Genomic DNA, 23812 nt, shown 5'->3' with positions numbered 1-23812 from the left:
CTTTCAGACAAGGCTCAGGGCGCCCTCTACAGGAAGGCAGCAGGCCTTGGTTGACGCTGGGCTTGGCGGGAAGGCCCAGACCAGGGCCAGGGGTGTGGGAGGGACAGAAGCCAGCCACCAGCCCCCTCTGCCTCCCTGGAAGGAGCCCCCACAGTGCTCTGTTCCTCTTCCCCTCCACCCAGCCCTGGTTCTGTGGTCTTCGCATCCCCCCGTCCACGACCTTGGCCCTCTTTGCCAAATGTTCCCTTAAAGCTGACCTCCCCTTGAGGTCATCATTACCCTATAGCTTCTGCTGTGTAAGCAACTCATGTCCCCAGGCGCCATGAACTTCCGTTTGAGAGGTGGGCCCGTGTGTTCACTCACCAGCTGTCCCACCTGTGTGTAAACCCCTCCTCCTCTTACCCCGCGCTGTCTCCACCGGTGCCACTTTCTACCCTTGTCGTCAGTCTCCTCAGTCTCCTCCTCTCTGCTCTGGCTACCACCTTGCCTCTCAGTTTCTTGACCTTCTCACTTCCTCTCTGGTCACTCCAGCCAGACCTTGATCTCCAGCACCCCTGAACTCTTAACTCCACCCCTCTGCTGTGGGACCCTCGTCCCTCCCGCTTTCCATTCATTACTCCCCCTTCCCTGGTTCATCACCCTTCCCTTGGTCTCTGGACTCTCCACCCCTCCTGCTCCTCTCGCTTCTTTTCCCTTCAGCCTAAGCCCCTTGGATAACCCTTCAGCCACTTTTCCAACAGTTCCCTCACCTCCTTGCCCATTGTCCTTCCGTTTCCCCAAACCCACCCCCACCCCCCCAATCAGCCCTGCCACCCCTTCCTCCACCTCTATGTGAACCACATCACCGAGGGCTTCTGGGACAAGTCACACAGCCCTGCTCGCAGTCCCCCTGTAAATAAATCACCTCCACCCTCTGTGGGCCCAGAGGTGCATGGCAATCCATCTAGCCATGACTTCCCCTTCCTCAGGGTAATCTTTTAGAATTTACAATATGAAATGCTAAATAGAATGACCCCTTTGTGAGCTCCCGGTTACCTGCAGTCCAGTCTTATCAGTAGATTGCCCAGACCAGGACCAGGGGTGTCGGAGGGACAGAAGCAGATTTCAGAAGACAGTCTGATCAGCAGATTGTCGGCCCTGCCTGCCTCCTCCAGCCTCACCCCTCACCACCTTGTCGACAGTACCTGTGCTGTAGAAAGGCCGTGTGGCACAGTGGTTAGGAGCTCTAGAGCCACACCACTCGAGTTTGGACCTCTGATCCACCGTTTCCTAGCTCTTTGACCTTGGATAATTACATGACCGTTCTGTGTCTCTGTTTCCTCCATTTGAAAATGCCTCTAGTAGTACCCAGCTCTCAGGGTTCCTATGAGAACGAAATAAGTCAATATATCAGTTGCTCAGAGCGGCTGCCAGCACATCCTGAGTACTAGAGATACTAATTATGTAACTAAAAGTTAGTTGTAACTATTAGTGGTTATCACTGCCACCATCGCAATCCTTCAGTCTCACCCGAGACTTCGCATGGGTCTGTCTCCACCTGAAGGGCACGTCCTCTCCCTTCTCTCCCACTCCTTCCCTCCTGCTCCCCAGCTTTATTGAAATATAATCTATAGACCACGTTGTGTGAGTTTAAGGCGTACAACACGCTGATCTGATATGTGTACACATTGCGAAGTGGTTACCATAACCATCATCAGAGTTACAATGTCAATGCGTGTGATGAGAACTTTTCAGATCAATTCTCTTAGCAACTTTCACATTATAATACAGTGTTGGTAACTCGAGTCTCCACGCTGTACATTCCTTCCCAGAACTCATTCATCTGCTCACTGGAAGCTTGTACCATTTGACCAGCATCTCTCCATTTGCCCCGTTCCTCCAGCCCTGGCAAACCACTGCTCTACTCTTTGTTTCCATGAGTTTGGCTTTGTTAGATTCCACATATAAATGAGATCATACAGTGTTTGTCTTTCTCTGCCTGGCTTACGTCACTGAGCACAATGCCAATTTCATTCACGTCACAAATTTCCTTCTTGCTTATGACTGAATAATATTCTTCTGTGTGTGTGTGTATATGTACACATGTCTTGCCTACTGTAAATGATGCTGCAATGACTGCCCCTTGTCCTTTCACCTGCTGATTCCTGCACAGGCTTCAGGCCTCAGCTTAGATATTATCTCCTCCGAGAAGCCTTCCCTGATGCCAGGGCAGGGACTAGGGTGAGGGGAGCAAGGCACTCACCTTGGGCATAAAATTTAAAGGAGGTGGAGGATACCAAAAACTCAGTAATTAAGACAACTATTTTAATGTAATTTTTTAAATCAAGAGTAATGCAAAATGTCTATGAGTAAAAACATCAACATTTGAAATAACAGCAGGCTCTGATGGTCAGGACTGGGGTGAGCCCAACGAGGTGAGTCATCCAAGTGCAAGGTCAGACCTGGCCTTCAGTGTAGGTCTCTGTACTTTCCTTGATGTTGGATTTGATTTATAGGCATTAATTTTGATTTCCTAAAAAATACTGCGCTAAGATATTATTCTTGTTGATTCCTGAGTTTTCAGTGCCCCCTAAAATTTGGTGCCCAAGGTTAGTGCCTCACTCCCAACATCCTGTTTCCAGCCTCACCCTCCAGGTTTGAGTTAGGTATCCTCTGGGCGCTTCCACAGCACAAATCACCCTGTGTCATAAATACGTCTTCCCTGGCCGCATCACAACCAGATCGTCCGGCCATGGACAGTGGGGCCCATGTCCTGATCTCTAGTCTCTAGCGCAGGGAATGGCACAGAGACTGGCACAGAGCAGGTACTCAGTATACACTTGGTCTCACTGATGGCAGGAGAAACAGGGTAGATGTGAGCATGTGGGAAGGACCCTGCCTACACCAGGGGTGGGAGGCTGGTGGATTCCCTCCTCCCTTCTGTGCATGGTGGGACCTCACTAAGAAACCTTAAATCTGGTTCTACCCTGGAGAGTAGGATTCAGCTCTGTCTTCAAGCGCTGGGTAACTTTCATCAGGTCTCCGATGCCTGCAGTGACTCCTTGCCAGGGCCTGACACCCCAGAGAGAGCGTGTCTGGGACACCTGGAAGGAGAGCCTTCCTGCTTGCTTCTCCAGATCAGCTTGTCACAGGGCCCCTTCTTCCCTTCCTTGGGAGACCTGGGAGCTCTGGGACCTAGAGCAAAGGGCCCACCTTCCCAGGAGTGCCTCAGTGTGTGCCCTCCCAGACCTGGTGGAGGAGCACTCGCATCAGAGGGGGTGGCTGTGCTTTTAGCAGGTGTGTGTGGAGGGCAAGGCCAGGAGGACGTGTGAGCTGAGAAGTGGGTGAGCCCATCGATCCTTGAGTCCCTAGACCTGGCACATGGCCTGGTCACACAGACTCTACCCCCCTTCCCTCACACTTGGGGACCCCAGATGTTGGACCGAGATCATACACACGCTACCCCAGCCATAGCATGCCTGGTTCTCCAGCTTTCCGCAGGGGGCTGGGGGCCTGGTTTGAGGGCTAATGTGAATGTGACAACTGTGTGCCCGTCCACATAGGGCAGTGCACGGGGTCAGCCTGATTGGCCCACGAAAGCCCAACAGATCATTCCTGTTAGGGCACACATGGCAACCTTGGGGACTGTGGCTCCTGGCAGCCCGTAATATGATGTCTACAGAAAAGCCAGGGTCCCTTTGGCCTGACAAGTCTGGGAAAGTGTCCAAAAATCTCCCATTTCTCCAGCCCCCTCTCTCCCTAGTCATGGGACTCTTCCAGTCCTCACCTACCATCTGTCACTTCCTTCATTGCTCCCTGTGTTTCCCGCAGGACGCCTTCCTCCCTGGGAAAAGAGCTCCTCCTCCTGCCCCTCCCTACCCTGTCCTCCCAGCCCTCCCCTCCTGCCTCCTCCACCCTCATCTCTCACAACACCAAACACAAGGCTGGTGGAAGTGGGGGTGACTCCCCTCCAAGGACTTGACCGGGACAGATTCCTTCACCGAAGCATCTGGGTCCTAAATGTCTCTCCCATGAGGCAGCCAGCCCGTTGTGCCCCTGAGTCCAGGCCCCCAGAGCTGCCCCAGGGAACCCACTCCATGTCTGACTCACCACTGTCAAATCAGATGAGCTTAAAAGCATCCCTAACAAGTCATTCGTTTCACTTTACCTGCTACCATCTCAAATTGAATTTAAAAAAAAATATCTTCATGCAAGTGCTGCCATATCAGAAAGCAGCGAATATTGATTCTCACTTAATCTCTGGTTTGGGGAAAGGCAGGCGGCCAAGCATCAGCTGCCTTCTCATCTCATGCTCGCTCAGGGATGGACCGCACACCACATCTGCCAAGTGGCCTTAGTAATACCCCATGCAGGGTCAAGTTCAGCGAGGGAGTCTCCAAACTGCGGCTTCTCAGCTGGTGGGACAGGCGCCGTGCTAAGGATGGAGACCCACCCTCAGGAATGAAAGTATCCAGGCTCCTAAGAACACTTTCTGTGGACACGGGGCTTGGGCGTCCGACAGCTGGGAGGCCCAGGAGGCAGGGCTGCTCACGAAGATCCGACCTGGGTCACTCTGAGCACTGACTCGGCCGAGGAGCCGCAGAGCATGTCATAGGGACCTCGGGCTCCACGGAGGAAGGAAGTCACCTCTTGTCTCTGTTTTCTTGTCTTCCTGTCTTTCAGAGATCGAGCAGGGCAGCTGCGGCGATCCCGGCGTGCCTGCCTATGGCCGGAGGGAAGGCTCTCGCTTTCACCACGGTGACACGCTCAAGTTTGAGTGCCAGCCTGCCTTTGAGCTGGTGGGGCAGAAGGCAATCACGTGCCAAAAGAATAACCAGTGGTCGGCTAAGAAGCCAGGCTGCGTGTGTAAGTGAGCGGGAGGAGGCCGCGTGGGGGTCTCCGCCGAGAGGCAGGGGTTCCCAGCCGTTCCGGAGCCCCACCCTTGGGAACCTTGCAGATTGTAACAGCATCGCTCTGGCTGGTTTCTTCACAACCCTGCTGGTGGGGCCCTCATTTCCGGCAGTCACGTAGACTGTGGCACTGAGAAGGTTGCCTTTGACATTTGGGGACCTTCTTCAATGCCATCGTACCCTCGCTGGTGATCCTGGCACGCAAGGTAGAGGCCACTGGGGCTCAGTCCACCAGGCTCAGACCAGACATTCCCTCCTCACCCCCGTTGCCACCAGTGACACCAGACAGCCAAGCCAGGGTGGGAGGGACTGGCAAGTCTGTAAGATTGTGGACCCTGTACCAGCCTCTGAGTACTATAGGGAACCATGGCCTTGCGGGGATATGACATTTTCTCAAAATGCTTCCTCTTAGATCGGATTTAGGGAGCAGTGGGGATCAAGCTGTCTTTGGATTGTTGATCTTTTGGCAAAAAGGTTGGAGTTGAGTGCTCTGTTCTACGGAGATACTAAGGAGGCTGGTCTTCCTCTTAGGTGGCATGGTCATTCTTTCGGCACAAATAATACTTTAAGTCCAGGGTCCCAGTGGGTTTGGCAAGTGTGAGGAGGCTGTGTGTAGCTAAAGGTGGTGCAGGCTTGATCTCTAGTGAGAAATCAAAGGATCCAGCCTTTCTGAGCTGTCTTCTCTTCTTCCCCCAACCCTCACCACCCAGACTTCTCCATCTCTTTCATCTGCTTCTCTTGGGGAAGGGCAGACAGCCTGACCCTCTGCTCTTCTCTCCCACTTCAGCAGCTTCTCAGGGCCTCTGAACGCTGAGCACTAGGGAGTGGTGGCCCCTTGGGGCTGGGGGAGGGAATAACCTAGGCGGCTCTCAGGGAACATTTGTGCTGATGAGAGTTTGGTGTATGAGTTGGTGAGTTGGGCAATTATACTTTTCAAACAAAAAAATAATCACTTTGTTTGGTTCAACAAAGCATTTTGATGACTTGTGAGTTTATGTAAAAATTCTTGCTGAAGATTAAAGATCAAATCACTCTTAGATACACATTAAACAAATCACTCTTGTTGAAAATAATAAAATTGCATGAAATCTGCCCCTCTCTGTGGCCTGACATGGTTTGAATATAGTACCTGACTCTCTTAGCCTTGTAGCACACTGCACACCAAAGGGACCTGGAGGGGCAGAGAGGTTATCAGGGAGCAGCTCAGAGCGCACAGGGTCAGGGGTCTGACAGAGACCACACCCAGGCAGGAGCGGGTGAGTGGAGTGGAGCTCCGCAGGGCAGGTTGAAGGCAGCACCTCAGAAAACAAAGACACAGGCTATGGGAGTCCCGGGTACCATGGTGGCTTCGTCTCTGAAATCCAACTATATAAGACAAGGCAGGGAGAACTGGAAAGGACCCAGCCTCTGGGGCAGAGAGCTGGTAGGAGTGGCATGGGTGGCAGAGCCAGCCAGCTACTCGGGAGCAAGATAAAGTTCCCTGCCCCAAAAACAGAGGTGCAGGTAGCAGAATGCTACCTGGAGGGGGGAGTGGAGCTATCACTCAAGTCCTCCCAGAACTTATTTCACCCTTTGGCTCTTAGGAGTAGTTTTAGGAGATCTTTCTAGAACCTTCAGTAAGGGCAGAGGACCAGTAGGCCCTTCATTTCCAGGAGCGAGGTTGGCAGCTTCCAGGGAGCTGGGCTCTGCTTGCAGACAACTGAGAAGAGGGCAGAGCAGTCCTGGCAACTAGCAGGCAGTGGTCTCCGTGGTTTAAGATAAGGCAGAGGCACCTGGGGCTTATTGATAAGATCTGTGAAGCAGGCAGGCGCTCTGGGGGCCAGCATCGTGTTTCTGGGTGATTCTGGGACGTAGGGGGATGGCATCCCCAAGGCACTCCCATCACTCAGGTTTTCCTGGTCATTTGGATGGGACAGGACACAGCTTGCGTCTTAGGGATGCTGGCTTCAGCGAAGGCGGCCAGCGTGTGCCAGCTGGCCCTGCACTTTTGCGGTGCACAGCAAGGTCGCATTTGTATTTTGTGAAAGGGAGCGCCATCTGGCAGCTCCACTGAGCGCCCCGCCCCCATGCTGATGCTCCCACAGGTTCTAGGCTTTGCCCTCGGGGAGCTCACAGTCTGAGTGGTGAAAGGATGGTCATGAGCAGGTCTTGAGAAAACTTTGGCTTCAAAATCTGGAGATGTGTTCTTTTGTCCTGGCTCAGCGTCATGACCATGGCCAGGACACCTTCTCTGTGGATTTTGGGTTACTAATCTATCCAAGAGGGTAGCACTCTGTTGTGGCTCCAAAAATTCTAAGTTTCTGTGGTTATATTTACAGAAAAAGGACCGTGACATGACCAGTTCTCACAGTTTCCACAATAAACGCTTGCAGACCGCTTCCTAAAGCGGGTCATTCACGCAGCACGTCCTGCTTTGATTGAGGTATAATGTTAAACTTTGGTGTTCTGCTCCTGACCCCAGATCAAATATATCATAGTGTGGGATCAGTAGAAAAGGGATGTCTGTGAGCATCTATAAAAGTACAAAATAGTGCAGCCGGTCTTTGTGTTGTAGAAGGTGGTCATAAATGTAAATACCAAAGCACCTCCAGCAAAAGTCAACTAGAGTGTCTGAAATTTTACCCCCACGCGCCAGCCACAGTGAATATTAATGCGATACTTAGCAAACAGTGCTGTTCTCTCCTTCTGAAAATTAAGAAGGGGGTTGGGGAAATATTTTGATGGCTCACATTTCTTTGAACAGTTGTGCCCCCAAAGTGCAAAGCACCGCCTTGTTCTCTTGAAACAGTTTCTTCAGAACAGCTCCTTTCCAGGGATCGCCCTGCCGAGACTACACGAATGCGCGCCCTCCCTCATGTTTCAGAGCATTTTCTGTCGCCAGCAGCGACTTCAGAATAATTGTGTTGGCTTCTGAGCTGCCCTCACAGTAGTAGATGCTCAATAGACGGTCTTTTTCAACGGGGCTTTAAAGAAGATGATGTTTCTCCCAGTGAGCAGCATTTTGAAGGAGGAGGTAGAGCCAGCGTCGCCCCTCTCGCTCTGCCTTCCTCCCTGGTTAATTCACATCCAGGGACCACTGCTCAGGCTCAGTTGGAAGTAGGACCGCTCCCCATCCATTCGGCAGTGTCTGTCCTGGGCCGGGCACTGGTGCACAGCTGTTGAGCCTCTGCCTGGAGATGTGCTGGGCTTGGTGCCCTGGGAAGAAATCTCTGACCAGGGCTCTCTTGTCCTTCATCTTCCCGAGCTCTGACGTTTCACCCCCTTTCTTACAAAAGAAGAGAGAGCTTTTCCAGGCAACCGAGCCCCGATTCCTCCACAGCAAGAGGTTCAAGAAGGAAGACACAAATAATTCCGATGGTGGGTGGTTTGCACAATACTTGATGCTTTGTTGACGGACTAGCAGAATGCTTCACACTTCATCAAATAGCCAGGAAACCAATTATCGGTCCATTAGCAGCCACTTTCGAAAGCAGTTACGAAACAGCCCTCACCAGAGATGTGCTGAGGCTGCAGACGTGCAAGCTGGCCTTCACCATTTCATAAAGCACACGAGAAGGTGTGAGCCCTTGCTTGGTTCCTCCTGGCTGCGGCACGTGTGTGAGGGTGAGGGCAGGGCCTCCCCGGGTGTAGACAGTGGAACTTACAAATCAGCAGCTGAACCTTGAGAGACCAAGAAGGGAGAAGCGGGTCCTTGGGTGCTCGAAGGGGATGTCACGGCAGATACAGGGCTTGCTCCGGGCCTTGAGGGGCTAGGGGTAAGGGAAGGCGTTCTGCACAGGATGCTGTGGGAAATGTCCTCTCCGAGTACCCTCCTGACTGTTCCTCTCTTGAGTTCCTCCCCAACCCCTCCTCTGGACACATATACATGTTGCTGGACAAAGGAGTGGAGTGGTCATAGGGTCATCAGGATTCTCAGCCTCATCACTACTGACATTTGGACCAGACCATCCTTTGGGGGCCGTCTTGTGTACTGTGAGATGCTCAGAAGCATCCCTGTCCTCTACCTACCAAAAGACAGTAGCAGACACATATACCCCTCCAACAGTGTGACAGCCCTGGGGAAAGCACCACCCAAGATCAGGAACCACTGGTCTGGGATAATTTAGTCTTATCAAATTCTAAATGTGAAGAAATCTAGGTATTTGCATTTTAAGCAAGGCTATGACCACTCAAGGCCCTGCAGAGTTTCAACAGTGAGAAAGTGTGGGTTAGGGGAGGATGCCAATATTTATTAAATATTCTATGTTATTGGGAAGTTACGACTTTTCCCTATAACTTAATGGAATATTTATTCTCTCATTTTATAGATGAAAACAGAGTTCAAGGAGACAAGATAACTAGCTCAGAGGTTATAGAGCCATTAAGTGAGGGGCTAGAATTTGCACTGTTAATGACAGAGCCGACCCCTACTGCTAACCCTGCCATCTCTCCATTGCACCCGATTTCCAGAATCCAAGGGGTCACCTGCAGCAGGAAGGACAGGAAGCCTTAGGATGGAAGTACTAGGCCAGAGTATGGAAACTAAGCTTTGGCTGAGTTACTCCCGTGAAGTAGCAGTGATGACAGGACTTAAATTCATGAGGGCTGGATCCATGACTTTTGTCGGAACCATACCAATGTTGTATTCATACCAATATGCACTAGACCAGTGTAGGAGCCTTTTCCTGATCTTTACATTTTCTCATTCCTTCTACCCATCCATTTATCCAGCCGTCTGATTTATTGAGCACCTGCTATGTACCAAGTCAACTGTACAAGAGGGTATGACTCTTCCTGGTCGAATTCTAAGCTGGAGGGCCTCTGGGGATGAGCCCGCTCAGGGACGTTGACGGGGTCTTTCTTAGCGCCATGCCCTATACAATGTGTAACTATTTCATGAAGTATCTGGAGCTCAAGAGCCGATACCCAGCACAGGCTTTTGGTACATTCTGTTACTCAGAAGTTTAAATAAACTTAAAGGGTTAAGTAAATACAGTACTCTTAATTTCACTTCCTTAAACCAAAATCAATATCAAATTTGGCCCTTCTTTTTTGATTCTTCCCCACGTATGCACATATTTCGTGTGGTTTTAGTCAAAGTGAATATACTGTCTTGCCACGCTTCTGCGCGTCGTCCCTGGGTGTCATTCTTAACATCCATGGACTATTCTGTCCAGTGAATGGACCACCACTTAGTCAGCCAACTATGTTCAGTTATGTTCTGTAGGGCTGTGACGACCATCCTCATGCATGTGGCTATTTCTTCTCTTGAATTATTTCTAGGACTGAGGTTGTTGGGCAGGGTAGGAACATTTTTATAACTCTTGATGTATATACTCTTTTCCCCCCTTCTGAAATGGCTGCTCTGGTTTCATTTTTTTTAATTTTTAATTTATTGGGTGATATTGGTTAATAAAATTACATAGATTTCAGGTGTAAAATTCTAAAATACATCATCTGTATATTGTATTGTGTTCACCACCCAAAGTCAAATCTCCTTCAGTTACCGTCTATCCCCCCTTTACCCTCTTCTACCTCCCCCTACCCCCTGTCCCTCTCGTAACCACCATACTGTTATATGTTTGTTTGTTTGTTGCTTAATCCCTTCACCTTTTTCACCCAGCCCTCCAACCCCACTCCCCTCTAACAGCTGTCGGCCTTATACTGCTCCTCAGTAGTGTGGTGCCAGCTCATAGTGCCAGCAACAGAAGCTGTAAGGTTAAGAATAAGCTTCATGTGATACGTGCCCCTCCCTTTCAGAAACACAGCCTGTTTCTCTTTTATGTCCGTCCACTTTCTAATTATAGCAACTCTGTGGTTTTCTTCAGAGAGTTCATATATATCACTGGCAACCTTTATCAGCATCGACAACCTCACGTTTTTGTGTGGCCTTTTAAAAATTGCGATTTTAATAGGTGTAAGTTACATATATCCCTACAGCATACCCTTGTCGACTTCTGCCAAGTGCAAAATGTTATGATAAGTGCTGCAGATTCAAAGATGATTTGGGCATAGTTCTTGACCTCAAAGATCATGCTCCAGCATGAAAGTGGACATAATTATGTAAATTAAAGTGGGCTCTTATAGCTCAAAATGTAGTTTTTCAGCTAGAAAGCATTGGTGATGCAGATGCATTTAGGGTCACCCCCATGAAGATTCATCCTTTTACTTAACACATATTCACTGAGTGCGTGCGAGGCAACAGCCCCTCTTCTCACAGGGCATAGACATACGTCATCGCTGCTCGAATAGCTGGGTCTGGAAGACGGGGAGGACAGGGTTGGGGCCCTGATGAAAAAGGGGACATGGGAGTGGCAGCACTGGGTTCTGGGAGAAGCCATGGGGTTTGGGCCTGTGCAGAAGGGGGTATATAAACTCGCACAAACACGTGCATACGCACATGCATGCACAAGCGTGCACTGCCAGTCTGAACTTGGTTGGCAGCGCTTCCTAAAGGGGTTGGCTGATGCCAAATGTATGTCACGAAAGAAGGGAGGTGGGGTGCATGGAAGTAGGCTCTAGAGAAAGACTGCTGGGCACCCATGGGCCGGAGGCATGGCCCTGTTGCAGCAAGAGGTATGAAAGGGTGTCAGGATTTTCACCACAGGACCCTGGACAGAGACTCGGTCCTGGCCCTTCTCCAGCTGACCGGGGTCCAGCTGTGTGGCAGTCCCCGAGTAGCAACAGTCTGTACCGACTTGCGGCTTGAGAGTGTTGTGTTGGCATTTTCCTTTCCGTTTTGAAGGCGCTGCTATTTCTCTATTGTGGATAGAAGCTCTTTGTGGAATTTGATGTACACATTTTCCCAAGCTCTTGTTCTTTCTTTTGCTAGTTTGCATTGTACAGTTGTTTTATATTTTTATATTGACAAATCTCTCAACATTTTTTATTTCTTTTCATAGCTGACAAAGTTATCATTCCACCACAGTTCTGAGAAACAGTTTGTTCTATTTGGTTATTTCTCGGCAACTTGATTTTTTTAAAAATATAATTTGTTAACCCATATGGAGTTTATTTACATGAATGTGTAATATTGTGCCAACTATTATGCGGTTTTCCAACACGATTTATTAAGTAATTCATTTCCCTTTTGATTTGAGGGAAATGAATTGTTTTATCACGCACTGAATCCTCAAATGTAGTTAAGCCTGTTTCTTGAGTCACCACTTTGTTCTGCTGCTCTATTTCTATCTTCGCGCTGGTATTGAATAATTTTAATTGTTGTTTTAGAATATGTTCTAATATCTGGCAGAGCTGGGAACGACTCCTTCCTCCCTTAATTATTTTCTCTTTCAGAGCATTCATTGTGATTCTCATCTGTTTGTTGTTCAAGATTAATTTTAGAATCATTTTGTCAGAGTGAAAAAAAATCCTATTGGGATTTTGTATGTGCGCTCCTATTAAACTAGAAATTAACTTGAGGAAAATAGGCATTTTATAATACGCAGCCTTCCCATCCAGAAGCATGACGTGCCACTCTTTTTGTTCATCTGCTTTCATTTTTCTAAATATAACAGCTTTGTGGTTTTCTTCATATAGGTCACATACATCACTGGCTACCTTTATTTTTAAATAGGCAGGTGCTTTTTCAGCTCCCTCCCAGCGCGACCTCCATGCCCGTGCACAGGTGAAGCGTGTCCCGTTTCCTCTCCTCTCCGCGGCTGAACCCTGGCATTCCCTGCAAATAAATAATCCCAGATATTTCGGGACAAGCGAAGTTTCAGACAGCCTTTCTATTGGCCGGGAAAGACAATGACAGTAGCTAGAGTCCTTGGAAATTGCCTTTTTCAGATATTTGGAGCCATAACCGGGATCAGCTGAGGTTTGGAAGCCTCAGCCTCCGGGTGGGGGTGAGATTCCTGGGAATCACTTGTGATCAGGGGCCAGGCCGTCGTAAGGGCTGTGCGAGCTTCCTCTGCTGATGCGACCTTCTCATTTCTCTCGGCTTCGCTAAAGGCCCCATTGACCCACAGGTGGCCCCAGGAGAGAAGCAGGGAACCTGGGCAATGGTCCAGATTTGTATTTCAGGCCAGTTCATGGAAATTGAAAACCAGCATGTGTAGCTCTGGTTACACATGTTGTTACCTAGCCCACAGGAACCTGGACACTGAGGACCTGTGGTCTCACAGTGCTAGTGATGTGCAGAGTTTGGGGGGGGGGCATGCTACTCTGTGGAAGGGCCCCCAAGAATCCAAAAGGGTCGTTTCGTTGAGCAGAAGTCCATGGTGGTGGCGGGAGGGGAGGGGAGGGGAGGGGAGGGGAGGGGAGGGGAGGGGAGGGGAGGGGAGGGGAGGGGAGGGGAGGGGAGGGGAGGATTGTGCTCCTGCACTGGGCGCTACAGGCACAGCTGGGAAGCCTGCAGGGAGCCTGGGAAGGTAGACCACGGCTGAGGGAGGCCAGGGCTGGGAGGGCTGGGAGGGCTAGCCCTGGAAGAAGGGATGGCTCATAAGGGTGGCTGTCATCATTTCCTAACAGGATGTCCAAGGAGATAGAGTCAACATTTGCCCTCTCACTTGCTACATGTATTTTTTTTTTTTTTCAGTCCTTACCTGAGGATATTTTTTCCATTGCTTTTCAGAGAGAGTGGATGGGGAGGGAGAGAGAAGGAGGGAGAGGGAAAGAGGGAGGGGGAGAGAGAGAAAGAAACATCAATGTGAGAGAGACACATTGATTAGTTGCCTCCCACACGCGCCCCCACTGGGGATCGAGCCTGCAACTTAGGTACATGCCCTTGGCTGGTATCAAACCCGGGACCCTTTAGCCTGAGGGCTGACACTCTAACTGCTGATACAAACCAGCTAGGGCTACATTTATTGTTCAATAGGCAGATACCCTATGGGGAAGGCAGCTCTGGATTGAATTTGGGCCCTCAGCCAGGGGAATTGGGTAGGCCTCTGTAGGGTACCCCTGCCCAGCCAGAGACCGCAGTTCCAGAACGAGCTTCACTCGCAGCAGGGAATGGAGAGGAAATCAAGAAACACAGCAGAAGTCCTGTCCCTGGGCTGGGACCCACGTGGTAGGGCAGGGGTGGCAAACCAGAGGGTTCTGAAATTTTGTGGGCCTATGGGTATGCTGGGCTCCTCAGAAGCCCACCAAGTGCTGACTCTACTGAGCCGCAGACCCCCCACCGCACTGGTTTGATGAGACTTCCCGTGACTGTCAGGCGTGGCTGGGCCTGGCTCAGGATCTGGATGTGAGAAGTGAGCCCGTAGAATAAAGGTCTTCAGTGTGTCCAGGCAGAGTCAGTCAGGCAAAGACCGGGTACAGGGACGGCTCGCAGAAGAGGCTGCCAGCGCATCCAGGGAAGTAGGCCCAGCGCTTGTCCTCCCAGGCCAATGGGGGCCACATCCATCGGCTGTTATCTTTATTTTTAAATAGGCAGGAACTTTACAGGGAAACAAGTGTCTTGGGTGGTCATGCCCAGCTAAAATGGACCCAAACCCAGCTAATCATTCGAATCATTCATGGACTTTTAAAAATACCGAATTCTGCCCTCGTCGCCACAAATTCTGATTCAGCAGGTCTGGAATGAGACCCAGGAATTGTAATTCTGAAATCTTCCAAAGTGATCTAGATGTTAGGCCCCCTTTGGGAACCACTAATATCATACTGTGTGCCCGTTGCTTGAAGGGGTGTTTGGATCATTCCTGGGGGGTTTTGTCCCCTGACAAGCTGGCAGCCCCTTGGAGCCCAGGGCAGTGATGCACGTGGTGATAGGTTACTGCTATGAGGCTGTCTGGGCTGGGTTCTGCCATTACACTGTTGTTACAATGGTGGTAGCCTCCTGGAATCCAAGAAACGTTGATCTTCATGTTGATAACCCAGCGAGGAGTGGGGTGCAAGATCTTAAACTCCGGCCTTTAACTTGATGTTGTGATTGCCTTGCTTCCATTCCATGTGGAGAGGAGGGGCTGCTGTACACCTGGCCTGTGCTCAGCACTGGGAGAGTAACAGACATGATTCTAACACGGTCCTTGCCCTCCAAGAGCTCTTAGTTGAGTGAGTGTGACAAGCAGTCTTATTACAAAGCAGTCTTTGAATTATCACAGTAATAGATGTGGCCACAAAGTGCTACCAGAATATAGAGGAAGAGAAATTTATTCCAACTTGAAGATTCTCAGAATTCTTGGAGGCTTATAGCACAGGCAAAATTTCAGCCCATTCCAACCGAGGAATCCGTCCAGAACTAAACTGCAAACACAGTTTAGCCCAGGACCCAGTCCAGAGGCCATGTTCCTGCAGCCAAGAGTCCTGGTCAATGCATCTTAGGACCACAGCTCCCTCGGTGGGATGGGGCCTGGAAAAACTGACCAAACCTTAAGGGTCTAACCCAGGGCTATGACTTCTGTGTGGGGGAACAGGATATATCTGACATTCTCACTTCAGCTTTCACCTATGGGATAAGAATGAACAGGTCCTCCACTCTGTAAAATTTTCAAAATTACGTGTATGCCAAGTGTGTTCCAAGGGCCTCGACGCAGACCGCGCCTTCTCCACTGCCCTCCGTAGTGTCTGACTCAGATAGCTGTCAGGGGACCAGAGTTTCACTAACCAGGATCTGTTTACACAGCCCTGGCTCGGGAGCTGGGGCTTGAAGCACTACCAGTGCCCGACCCCCATTCTGTGAGCCTCTGGGAAGATTTACCATCTCACTTGGTCAGATCAGTGCTGTGGATTCCTTGGCCTCTGGTTCCTGGAGAGGCACTGCTCACCTTTTCTAGAGCTTGACTTCCTAGGAGAGCCTTGGGCTGGCCCTCTTGGGATTGTAGGCTCTTCCTTCAGTCCCTTTGTACAAAGACAGGCTTCTGGGGGCTCAGGAGATGGGCTCAGGAAGAGGGCTGCTGCCCGAGGCCACCAGGCTAACTCCCATCTTGCTCTGGGAGTCAGGTAAGGCTCCACCATGGTCTTGAAGGTGGCTCTCTCCAGCCAACTGTAACTGGATTCCTTGGAAGGAAATCCAAACATACTTCCTTATGATCGTGGTGAGCAGCCACTAAGTGCTGGTTTTCAGGAGAAGAGAACATTCTAGAAAGAGAAAATTAGCCTCACCAAGGCATAGGGTTACCCTTGCACATTTGTAGAGCTATATGTTAGTCTAACGTAGCTGAAATGCAGGGGTCAGCGGAAAAATAAAGATTTTAAAGAGGTTGGCAAGGGCCTTAGGTCTTTCGGGGTCTTTTGTGCCCTTCTGAGGAGTCGGCTTTACCCTCTGCGCAGTAGGGAGTCTTTAAAAAGTTCCAAGCAAGGATGAAACATCATGAAAATTTGTGATTTACAAAATTTACTCTGAAGCCAATGTGGAGGGTGGATTCAGAAGGAGTGAGATTTACAGCTAGGAAGCCAGGCAGGCAGTTGCAGGCGGAAGAGGGCCTCGACTTAAGGCAGGATGAGGATGTGACAGGTCCAAGAGATACTGGCGAGATAGAATCAACAGAAGTGCGTTACTGATCGCTTGTGGGATTGAGGGAGAGGAGCTGATGTGTTTTGCTTAGGTGACTGGGTATTGTCATTCATGAAGATAAGGACTGAAGGAGGCTCAGGAAAGTAGATAAGGCATTCAATTTTGGACGTGCATTTGAGGTGCCAGTGGGATCACCGGGAGAGAGGGCCATCGGCCTCATAACCAGCCTGGAATTTGCAGGAGGGTCCGGACTACTAATATTTATTTGAGAGCACAGTGGCACACGGGAGGAGGAGTGGCGGGGCCAGAGGAGGGTAGACTGCAAACCTGGAACTCGGCGATGGCAGGTCTGAATCATTGGCTGATGCCAGGGAACGTTCCAGATCCTGGAATCTAGGAGAACCAGGTTGGGGGAGGAAGACTAGGCGTTCAGTTTTGGGCATGTTTAGTTTAACTGCTGTGATGAGATCCAAACTCCTTCTTGTTGTCTAAAAGACTCCCGCCATCCTCTCCGATTCATCCCTTGTTCCCAGTGCTGTGGCTCACTCTGCTTATGTCATATCGGTCCCCTCCTCCTCACGTACACCAAGCTCGTTACCTGCTCCAGGCCTTTGCTCTTGCTGTTCCCTCCACCTGGAGTGATCTTCCCTTAGGATGGCGGGCTCCGTATCAGGCCACCTCCTCAGACAGGCCGTCACCGACCCCCTTAGTGACAGGCGGCAACCCCCACTCCATTCACTTGTTCCCCCTCTGCCCTGTCTTATGTTCTTTGTCACCTATTAGAATATAAACTTCATGAAAGCTGAGAACTTGCTGATCTTCTTGTCGGTTGCCAGCCCATACCTGGAGCTGTGACTGGCACACAGCAGGTACTCGAGGTGGAGGTGTTTCAAAGACCGTTGGGTATACAGGTCTGGGGCTTGGAAAAGAGGTGTGACCTGGAGCGTACGGTAGGAGTTGTGTTTGGGGTGGGGTGCCCTAGAGAGCGTGCAATGGGCGGAGATGACCCCAAAATGGGTCCTTTATTGTCCCAAATGTGACAGGTGGAAAGGGAAAGCTTTCAAATGACTGTGAAGGGGCAGCTAGAAAGGACAGACAGAACTCTGGAACAGAGAATGAAAGCGGTTCAGGAGTGTGGTGGCATCGGCTGATAAATGCCTGCTGATCTAACAGGACAGCAGCCCCAGAGCGTGCCTGGGGCATGTGGGGATCGGACTCCCCCCCCACCACCACCACCCTGGAAGGAATGCAGAAACTTGAGCACAGTCCATGGCTTTGTAATCCAGTAAGAGGACACACTGTGTGTGCCTAGGAAATAGGTGGCCAGCACTGCCCATTTATCCCCGAGGCGTGTTCTCCTCAAAGAGAAGGAAGCCTTAACTTAATCTGATTTGTGATAAGGTTGAGCCCTGCTGGGTAATCACTCTCACCCCTCAGGCATGTGACCTTGACAACCTCGTAGCTTCCATGGGTCCAATGAAGTGAAATGATACCTTTCAGCAGCTCCAGTGCCAGAGGTGACTTAAGATAATGCAGATAAAAACTAACATACACTGACCTTCTGAGCAGAAAGAGGCGTGAGAAATTCAAGGGCGGGTTTGTAAAGCCTCTGCTCTCAGCTGAGCTACAGCGTTAATAAGCAGAGCTGCCTCAGTTTACTTGTCCAGAGACACACAATGAGGCAAGGACAGTCTGATGGGGCCGCTCCTGCTTGAGTGAGCACTGCTAGAGAAAACCACCCGAGCGGACAAATCGGCACTGCCACAAATTCATGGTCGCCAATCTCGATCAAGCCTGCAGCAGTGCCCAGCAATCCATCTGTGTTTCTCAGGTCAGTCTGTTCCCCTCTTCTCCGGGGGGGCTTTCTCAGGCACTCCCCACTCCCCAGCCCATGAACAGCCCCCTCGCCTCACCTTGCTGGAGAATGGCCTTGTCTCCCACCTCGCAGGCAACACCTTCAGCTTCTAACCATCAAAGACACCAAGCCTGCTGACCATCCCCATCGCCATCCTTCCTGCCACCTCCCCACCTTTTGTAACAGAGATGCGCACTCCTCTCTCCCATCAAAACCAACACACACACCCCTCCGTAATTGTGCATCCCAATTACGCTTTAGCTCAGGGACCTTCAAACACCTTTAATCACTGTAAGGAGCGTAACAGTACACACTCGCACACACGCACACACACACATAATTGAAACATACGACTCACAAACAGGACTTACCTTTTACTACCCATGATGCACTCAGATATTTTCCACTCTCTTCCTTATGTTTTTGTTTTGTTTTTTCTTTTAGCTCCCAGCTTAGGATCCATCACATCTCTTTCATGATGAATCACTAATGGGCTGCAACCTACTGTTTCAAAAATTTTGCTATTTGCCCAGCCCACGTGGCTCAGCAGTTGAGCATTGACCTAGGATCCAGGAGATCCCAGTTCGATTCCCGGTCAGGGCACGTGCCTGGGTTTCGGGCTCAATCCCCAGTGGGGGGGGGTGCAGGAGGCAGCTGATCAATCACTCTCTCATCATTGATGTTTCTCTCTCTTTCTCTCCCTCTCCCTATCCCTTCCTCTCTCTGAAATCAATAAAGACATATATATTTTTAAATTTTCTATAGATTCTCCCTCACCTCCCACCTGCTGGAAAACTTATACCTTGTGTAATTCATCCTCCTGTCTCTTCAGCCCCTCCCCTTCTGCCAAGCCCTTCTCATTAACATTTACATTTTCTCAGGTCTGGCCCAGGTAGCTCAGTGGGTCCCAATGATCCAAGGTTGTGGGTTCAATCTCTGGTCAGGGCACATGCAGGAAGCAACTTATCAATGCATAAGTAAGTGGAACAACAAATCAGTGTTTCTCTCTCCCTCTCCCTCTCTCAAATCAATTTTTAAAAAAAGTAATTTAAATGTTCTCAGGCATCTCTTATCTTAAAAGTAAAGATCTTTCTTCACACCCCACATCTCCTTGCCCATTCTCTAAGTCTCTTTCACATCCAGACTTTTCTGACAGGATGTCTTCCCTTGCTGTGTCCATTCCTCACCTCCTGAGTCCCTTGTCACCTATCCATCCATTTTGACCTCGGTGTCCACCACCCCTGGAAACCGCTCTCACCGAAGTCACTAGTGAACCTCTTATTGCAAAAATCCAGTGGTTTGTTTTCCATCTTCATCGTACACAGATGCTCAGTTGTATCTCAGAACAGACAGCCCTCCCTCCTCCTGGAAACCACTTACCTGTTTTCCCTCCCACCTATTGGCCGCTTTGCCTCCATCTGCCCTGCCAGCTTCTCTCCATTCTTTTGCAGGTTTCCGTGGGGTGTTATTGCCAACTTGATAGCTCTGTTGTTTGAAGTTTTTGCTTTCTAATATACTGTACATTTCCCCACGTCTTTATGGACCAGTTTTATTTTTTTGTTAGTCACCTCTTAATTTCCTTGACCCATATTTCTGTTTTGAGCGTTTACCTTTGTACTGGTTGTACTTTGTTATATGTCAAACATAGTAAATATTTACCTGTAATAATTTGCAAATACTTTCTCTGCAAATGTTTTTCATTTCTGTAATTGAAAATATTGTTTCCCTTATGATTTCTATCTTGGGTATAATGCTAAGAAAGTCCTTTCCCTACCTCTGAGATTAAACAAATATTCCTCATATTTTCTTCTAGTACTTCTGTGGTAGGTGGATCTAATTTTTCTACAACTTGTTAGCCATTTGTCCAAGGAGCCTTTATTAATCAATCAACCTTTACCCTGCTAATTTGAAAAGCCTCCTTTATCATATACTAAATTTTTAGATGTTCTCTTCTCTTTCTGAACTTTTTTTTGGTTCCATTGATCTCTCATATGAAGCTAATACAATAAAGGTTTTATTGTTGCAGCTTTATATGATTTTATATCTGAGTTGGCAAGCCCTCCTTTCACTGTGAGAAAGGAGGTCTCATTGTTGAGACCTTGGGCTCTGGAAGCAGCTTGACTGGGTTCATATCCTGGCCATATCACTTACATGCTGTGTGACTACTCACTTCAACCTTGACTCAGCTTCTGCATCTGTATAATGGAAATAATAGTAGTATCCACCTCAGAGGGCTACTGTGAGGGTTCATGAATTAAAGCACACTCTTCGAATGCCATCTAGCACCTCATATATTATTATTTCTCAACTCTCTCAAGGAGAGCTTCACTATTTCCACCTGTTTATTCTAACAGATGAATCTTATGATTGTTTTAAGTTTCAGGGGGAAAAATGGCATGTGTCTTGCCTGGAATTGTTAAATTTATACAGTGATTTGAGGATTATTGCCCTCTAACACCTTGCTGACCAGTCACAAGTATACACGTGTTTCTATGTCCGAACATTGTTGATCGTTAACAAGATAATTCGTGACTGTACTTACATTAATTTAAGTAATTTTAAACACCTTGCTGACTGGTCACGACGGAAAAGTAGCCTGTCACGTGGGCAAGTACTGGCTAGAAATAGCCGGTCAGCAAGGTGTTTAATAATATGAAGTCATCCAGGAAAATAATTTATCTCTCATTTTAAAATTTTCTTTTCTAATGTCCATAAAGTGTTGTTTTCATTTTATAGGTCGTGTTTGTTTATTATTTTAGGGCTGAATTTGATCTAGCACTTTGCATATAGGATTTTTTTTCACACCGCAGGTGTGTTGGTGTGTGAGTAGGTGGGTGTGAATATGTATATCATACATACTTTTTATAGAATTATCTGTGTCAAGATTAATTTCAATGGCATTGCTCTATTATAGTTCGTTTAAAATTTTAAAGCTCTAGCGATGAAACCACTTACTCCCTAACTATTTTCCAGTTTCCTCAGGCTTTTCTCACAATTTTGGTAATTCGGAATTTCTGGGAGAGTCTCCATTTTGTCAATATTTATTAGTATATTATACATACTAATCTTTTATAATTGACTTATCTCCTTAATTTATTATTCTGTCTGTGTTTCTATATTTTCTCCCTTTTTATTTCTTGAGTAGACCAATGAGAAATTTATCTTTTATTGACCTCTTCAGTTATTTTTTCTGCCTTTATCTTAACTAAGTTTATTTTCCTTTCTCTCCTTAGTGTTGTTTGATGGTTCTATTTGTAACTTTTTAAGTTTAAACATTCATTTCACTTATTTTATTTAATAATGAATAGGGCTATGAATTTGATCTTAAATACGGCTTTGGCCTATTATCTTCATCATTATTATAAATAGTCTGTATTAATGCTTTTGTTTCCTCTTTGAACTCAAGAACTTATTTAGGAAAAGGTTTTATGAATTTTCAAGGGATTGGGATTTTTCTTTATTATTTTATTATTGATTTCTAGTTTATTTACACTGTGAACAGAAAAAGTGTCCCAACAGTTTTTGCTTTGTGGAAGAATTTATGGAGATTTTCTTGCAGCCTATTATAAAGTCCATTTCTGTAATATTTCACGGGCTCTTGTAAATAAGGTAATGTTCCTTGTTTGAAGTTAAAGAATCTCATATAACACACGCTCATAGTATTTACAGATCCTCTCTATATTTATTTACTTTTGGCTTTAGATGAGCATATTTTTTTCAATTCTTATATATATTTTTAAATAGTTAATTTTGTCTGTTTCAGTGCTTTTGGGCATAATTCATCATAGCTGTCATATCTTTATTCTGGAATGTGAGCATCATCCATTTTTCAAATATCATCTTTGGATTTTGTTTTGCTTTGCCAGTCTCGTACAAATTGAATTATCATTTTGAAAGTGGTGAAGCTAGTAGTGACACCACCATAAGAAATGATAGTTAAAGAGGATTGTTCAAAAGCTCCTTTTATTTTCTACTGAAGATCATATTTAATAATAACCTGATATTATACACAATTGTGCATGTACTTGTTAATGAGTTTTCTACCTTTATTATTTTTCAAAATTCTGAGCCATGTGAGAACCCTATAATTTAAAGGTTTGTCCTAGGTGAAGACCCATTTTCACCACCTGGTGACTACTTCCAAAGGGGAAAGCTACCTCATTTCCCTCTCTCAACATGGGTGATGGATGGTGATGAGATCCAATCACAACACTTTTTGTTTTCCCTATTTATGACACTGAGAAGTAAACTCTGTTCTCTAACAGAAACATTCCAATGTAACATGTAAACATAATTTGCACACTCCCTTCTCCTGCCCTTGTTGCAACAAGTTTGAGTTGTCTCTTGGGATGGAAGATCCAGCTTTGTAGGGCCATGTTCTTTTTCTCTCCGTGTCAGTTTATCAGCTTTCTCTCTTCCTAGGTGCAAAAATAAATGTTTCTTGGTATCTGTCCAGAGGACTCTTAACCTGAAAAAAAAGAATGACCCAAGAGTTTGATATTATCCAAGGGTCTGGTATATTAAAACTCCTTTATTTTGTAGTTTGCATTTGCCTACACCAGTAGTTCTCAAACCCTGGCTGCTCATTAGAATCACCTAGGAAGCTTTTAGACGCTGTGATGGCCTGGGCATTAGTAAACTTTAACATTCTCCTAAAGTGATTTGTGAGCTATCTCATTCCATTCCCTTATTTTTTATTATTCTGAGTCACTATATTTAAGCTTTGTGTCTTGTCCCAAAATGAGAGTTATGTTTTACTATGATAGATTAACCTATACACAGTTATTATTATTATAAATAAATTTTTGTCTGTTTTTAGCATCTTGCTTTACACGTCCTCTCTTTATACTTCCTTGGTGTTTCCTTTGAATTCCTTTTTATTTTATTAAATTTTTTAATTTTTTAACTTTTGTTACATTGACTGCTATACTTTTTCCCCTTTGGTAATTATGAAGATAAGCTACTTTATAGCCTATTACTAATTACACATAATTAAAACATGCTTTAACCTATATTTCTCAAATTAACCATAGAAACTTTGTAACAGAATTTATTCTAAGATGAGGAAATTAGCATATCTCCTTCCTCCCACATTACTCTTTATATCAGTATAATCTGCAATAGTTTACCCTGGGGTTTGGGCAGGAGTGGTATCTTATATCTTCTCTTCCAAAGAATCATTGCTATGCTTGCATACTGTTTTATAACTATGGTTATAGCAATTATTTAGATTCTTTACTGTATGGCTTATTTGCTTGTTGCTCACGCTTTTTTATTTTGTTTTTATTAACCGTAACTTTCCCATACTTGAGTTCTTCATTTTGATTCATCTCTTGGTTCAGTAGAAAACATTTTCAAGTGGCTTTTTATGAGTGTTATGTGAATAGTATATTTTTGAGGTCTTAGATATTGGGAGCTCTTGTCTTTGTTGCTTAACTCGGCCGGGTCATACCCTTCTACTGTAAATTATAGAGAGAGATCTGCACTATGTCTAAGAGACATGCATTGAGGACCATGCCACAGTACTTTTCCCTAGTGCCCAGAGCTCATACAGATATCCACCTATTTTTACAGACTTTGGACAGTTCTGTTGGTTGGGTCTTGGAATGGGATGGAGATGTAAGACAGATGTGTCCATGTCGCTATCTTTTCAGATGCCACCAACCATTAAATACTCATTGATTAATT

The 23812-nt window shown here is 47.2% G+C and overlaps 1 protein-coding gene across 1 annotated transcript in view; it reads left to right on the top strand.

The window, feature by feature from the left end:
* The window catches only part of CSMD2 (CUB and Sushi multiple domains 2), a gene marked incomplete at its 5' end in the record, with an annotated part of 488286 nt that overhangs the window by 292888 nt on the left and 171586 nt on the right, over positions 1-23812 (top strand). Inside the window, one exon of the mRNA XM_081146285.1 lies at positions 4663-4845. Within this exon, the coding sequence (XP_081002411.1) occupies positions 4663-4845 (183 nt within the window). The remainder of the gene's footprint in view (positions 1-4662; positions 4846-23812) is intronic.

The sequence above is a fragment of the Miniopterus schreibersii genome (genome assembly GCF_964146895.1).
Source record: "Miniopterus schreibersii genome assembly, chromosome: 8".
NCBI classification, from domain to species: Eukaryota; Metazoa; Chordata; class Mammalia; order Chiroptera; family Miniopteridae; genus Miniopterus; species Miniopterus schreibersii.
Note: the sequence above shows the minus strand (reverse complement) of the source record. Positions and strands in the feature narration are given on the sequence as shown.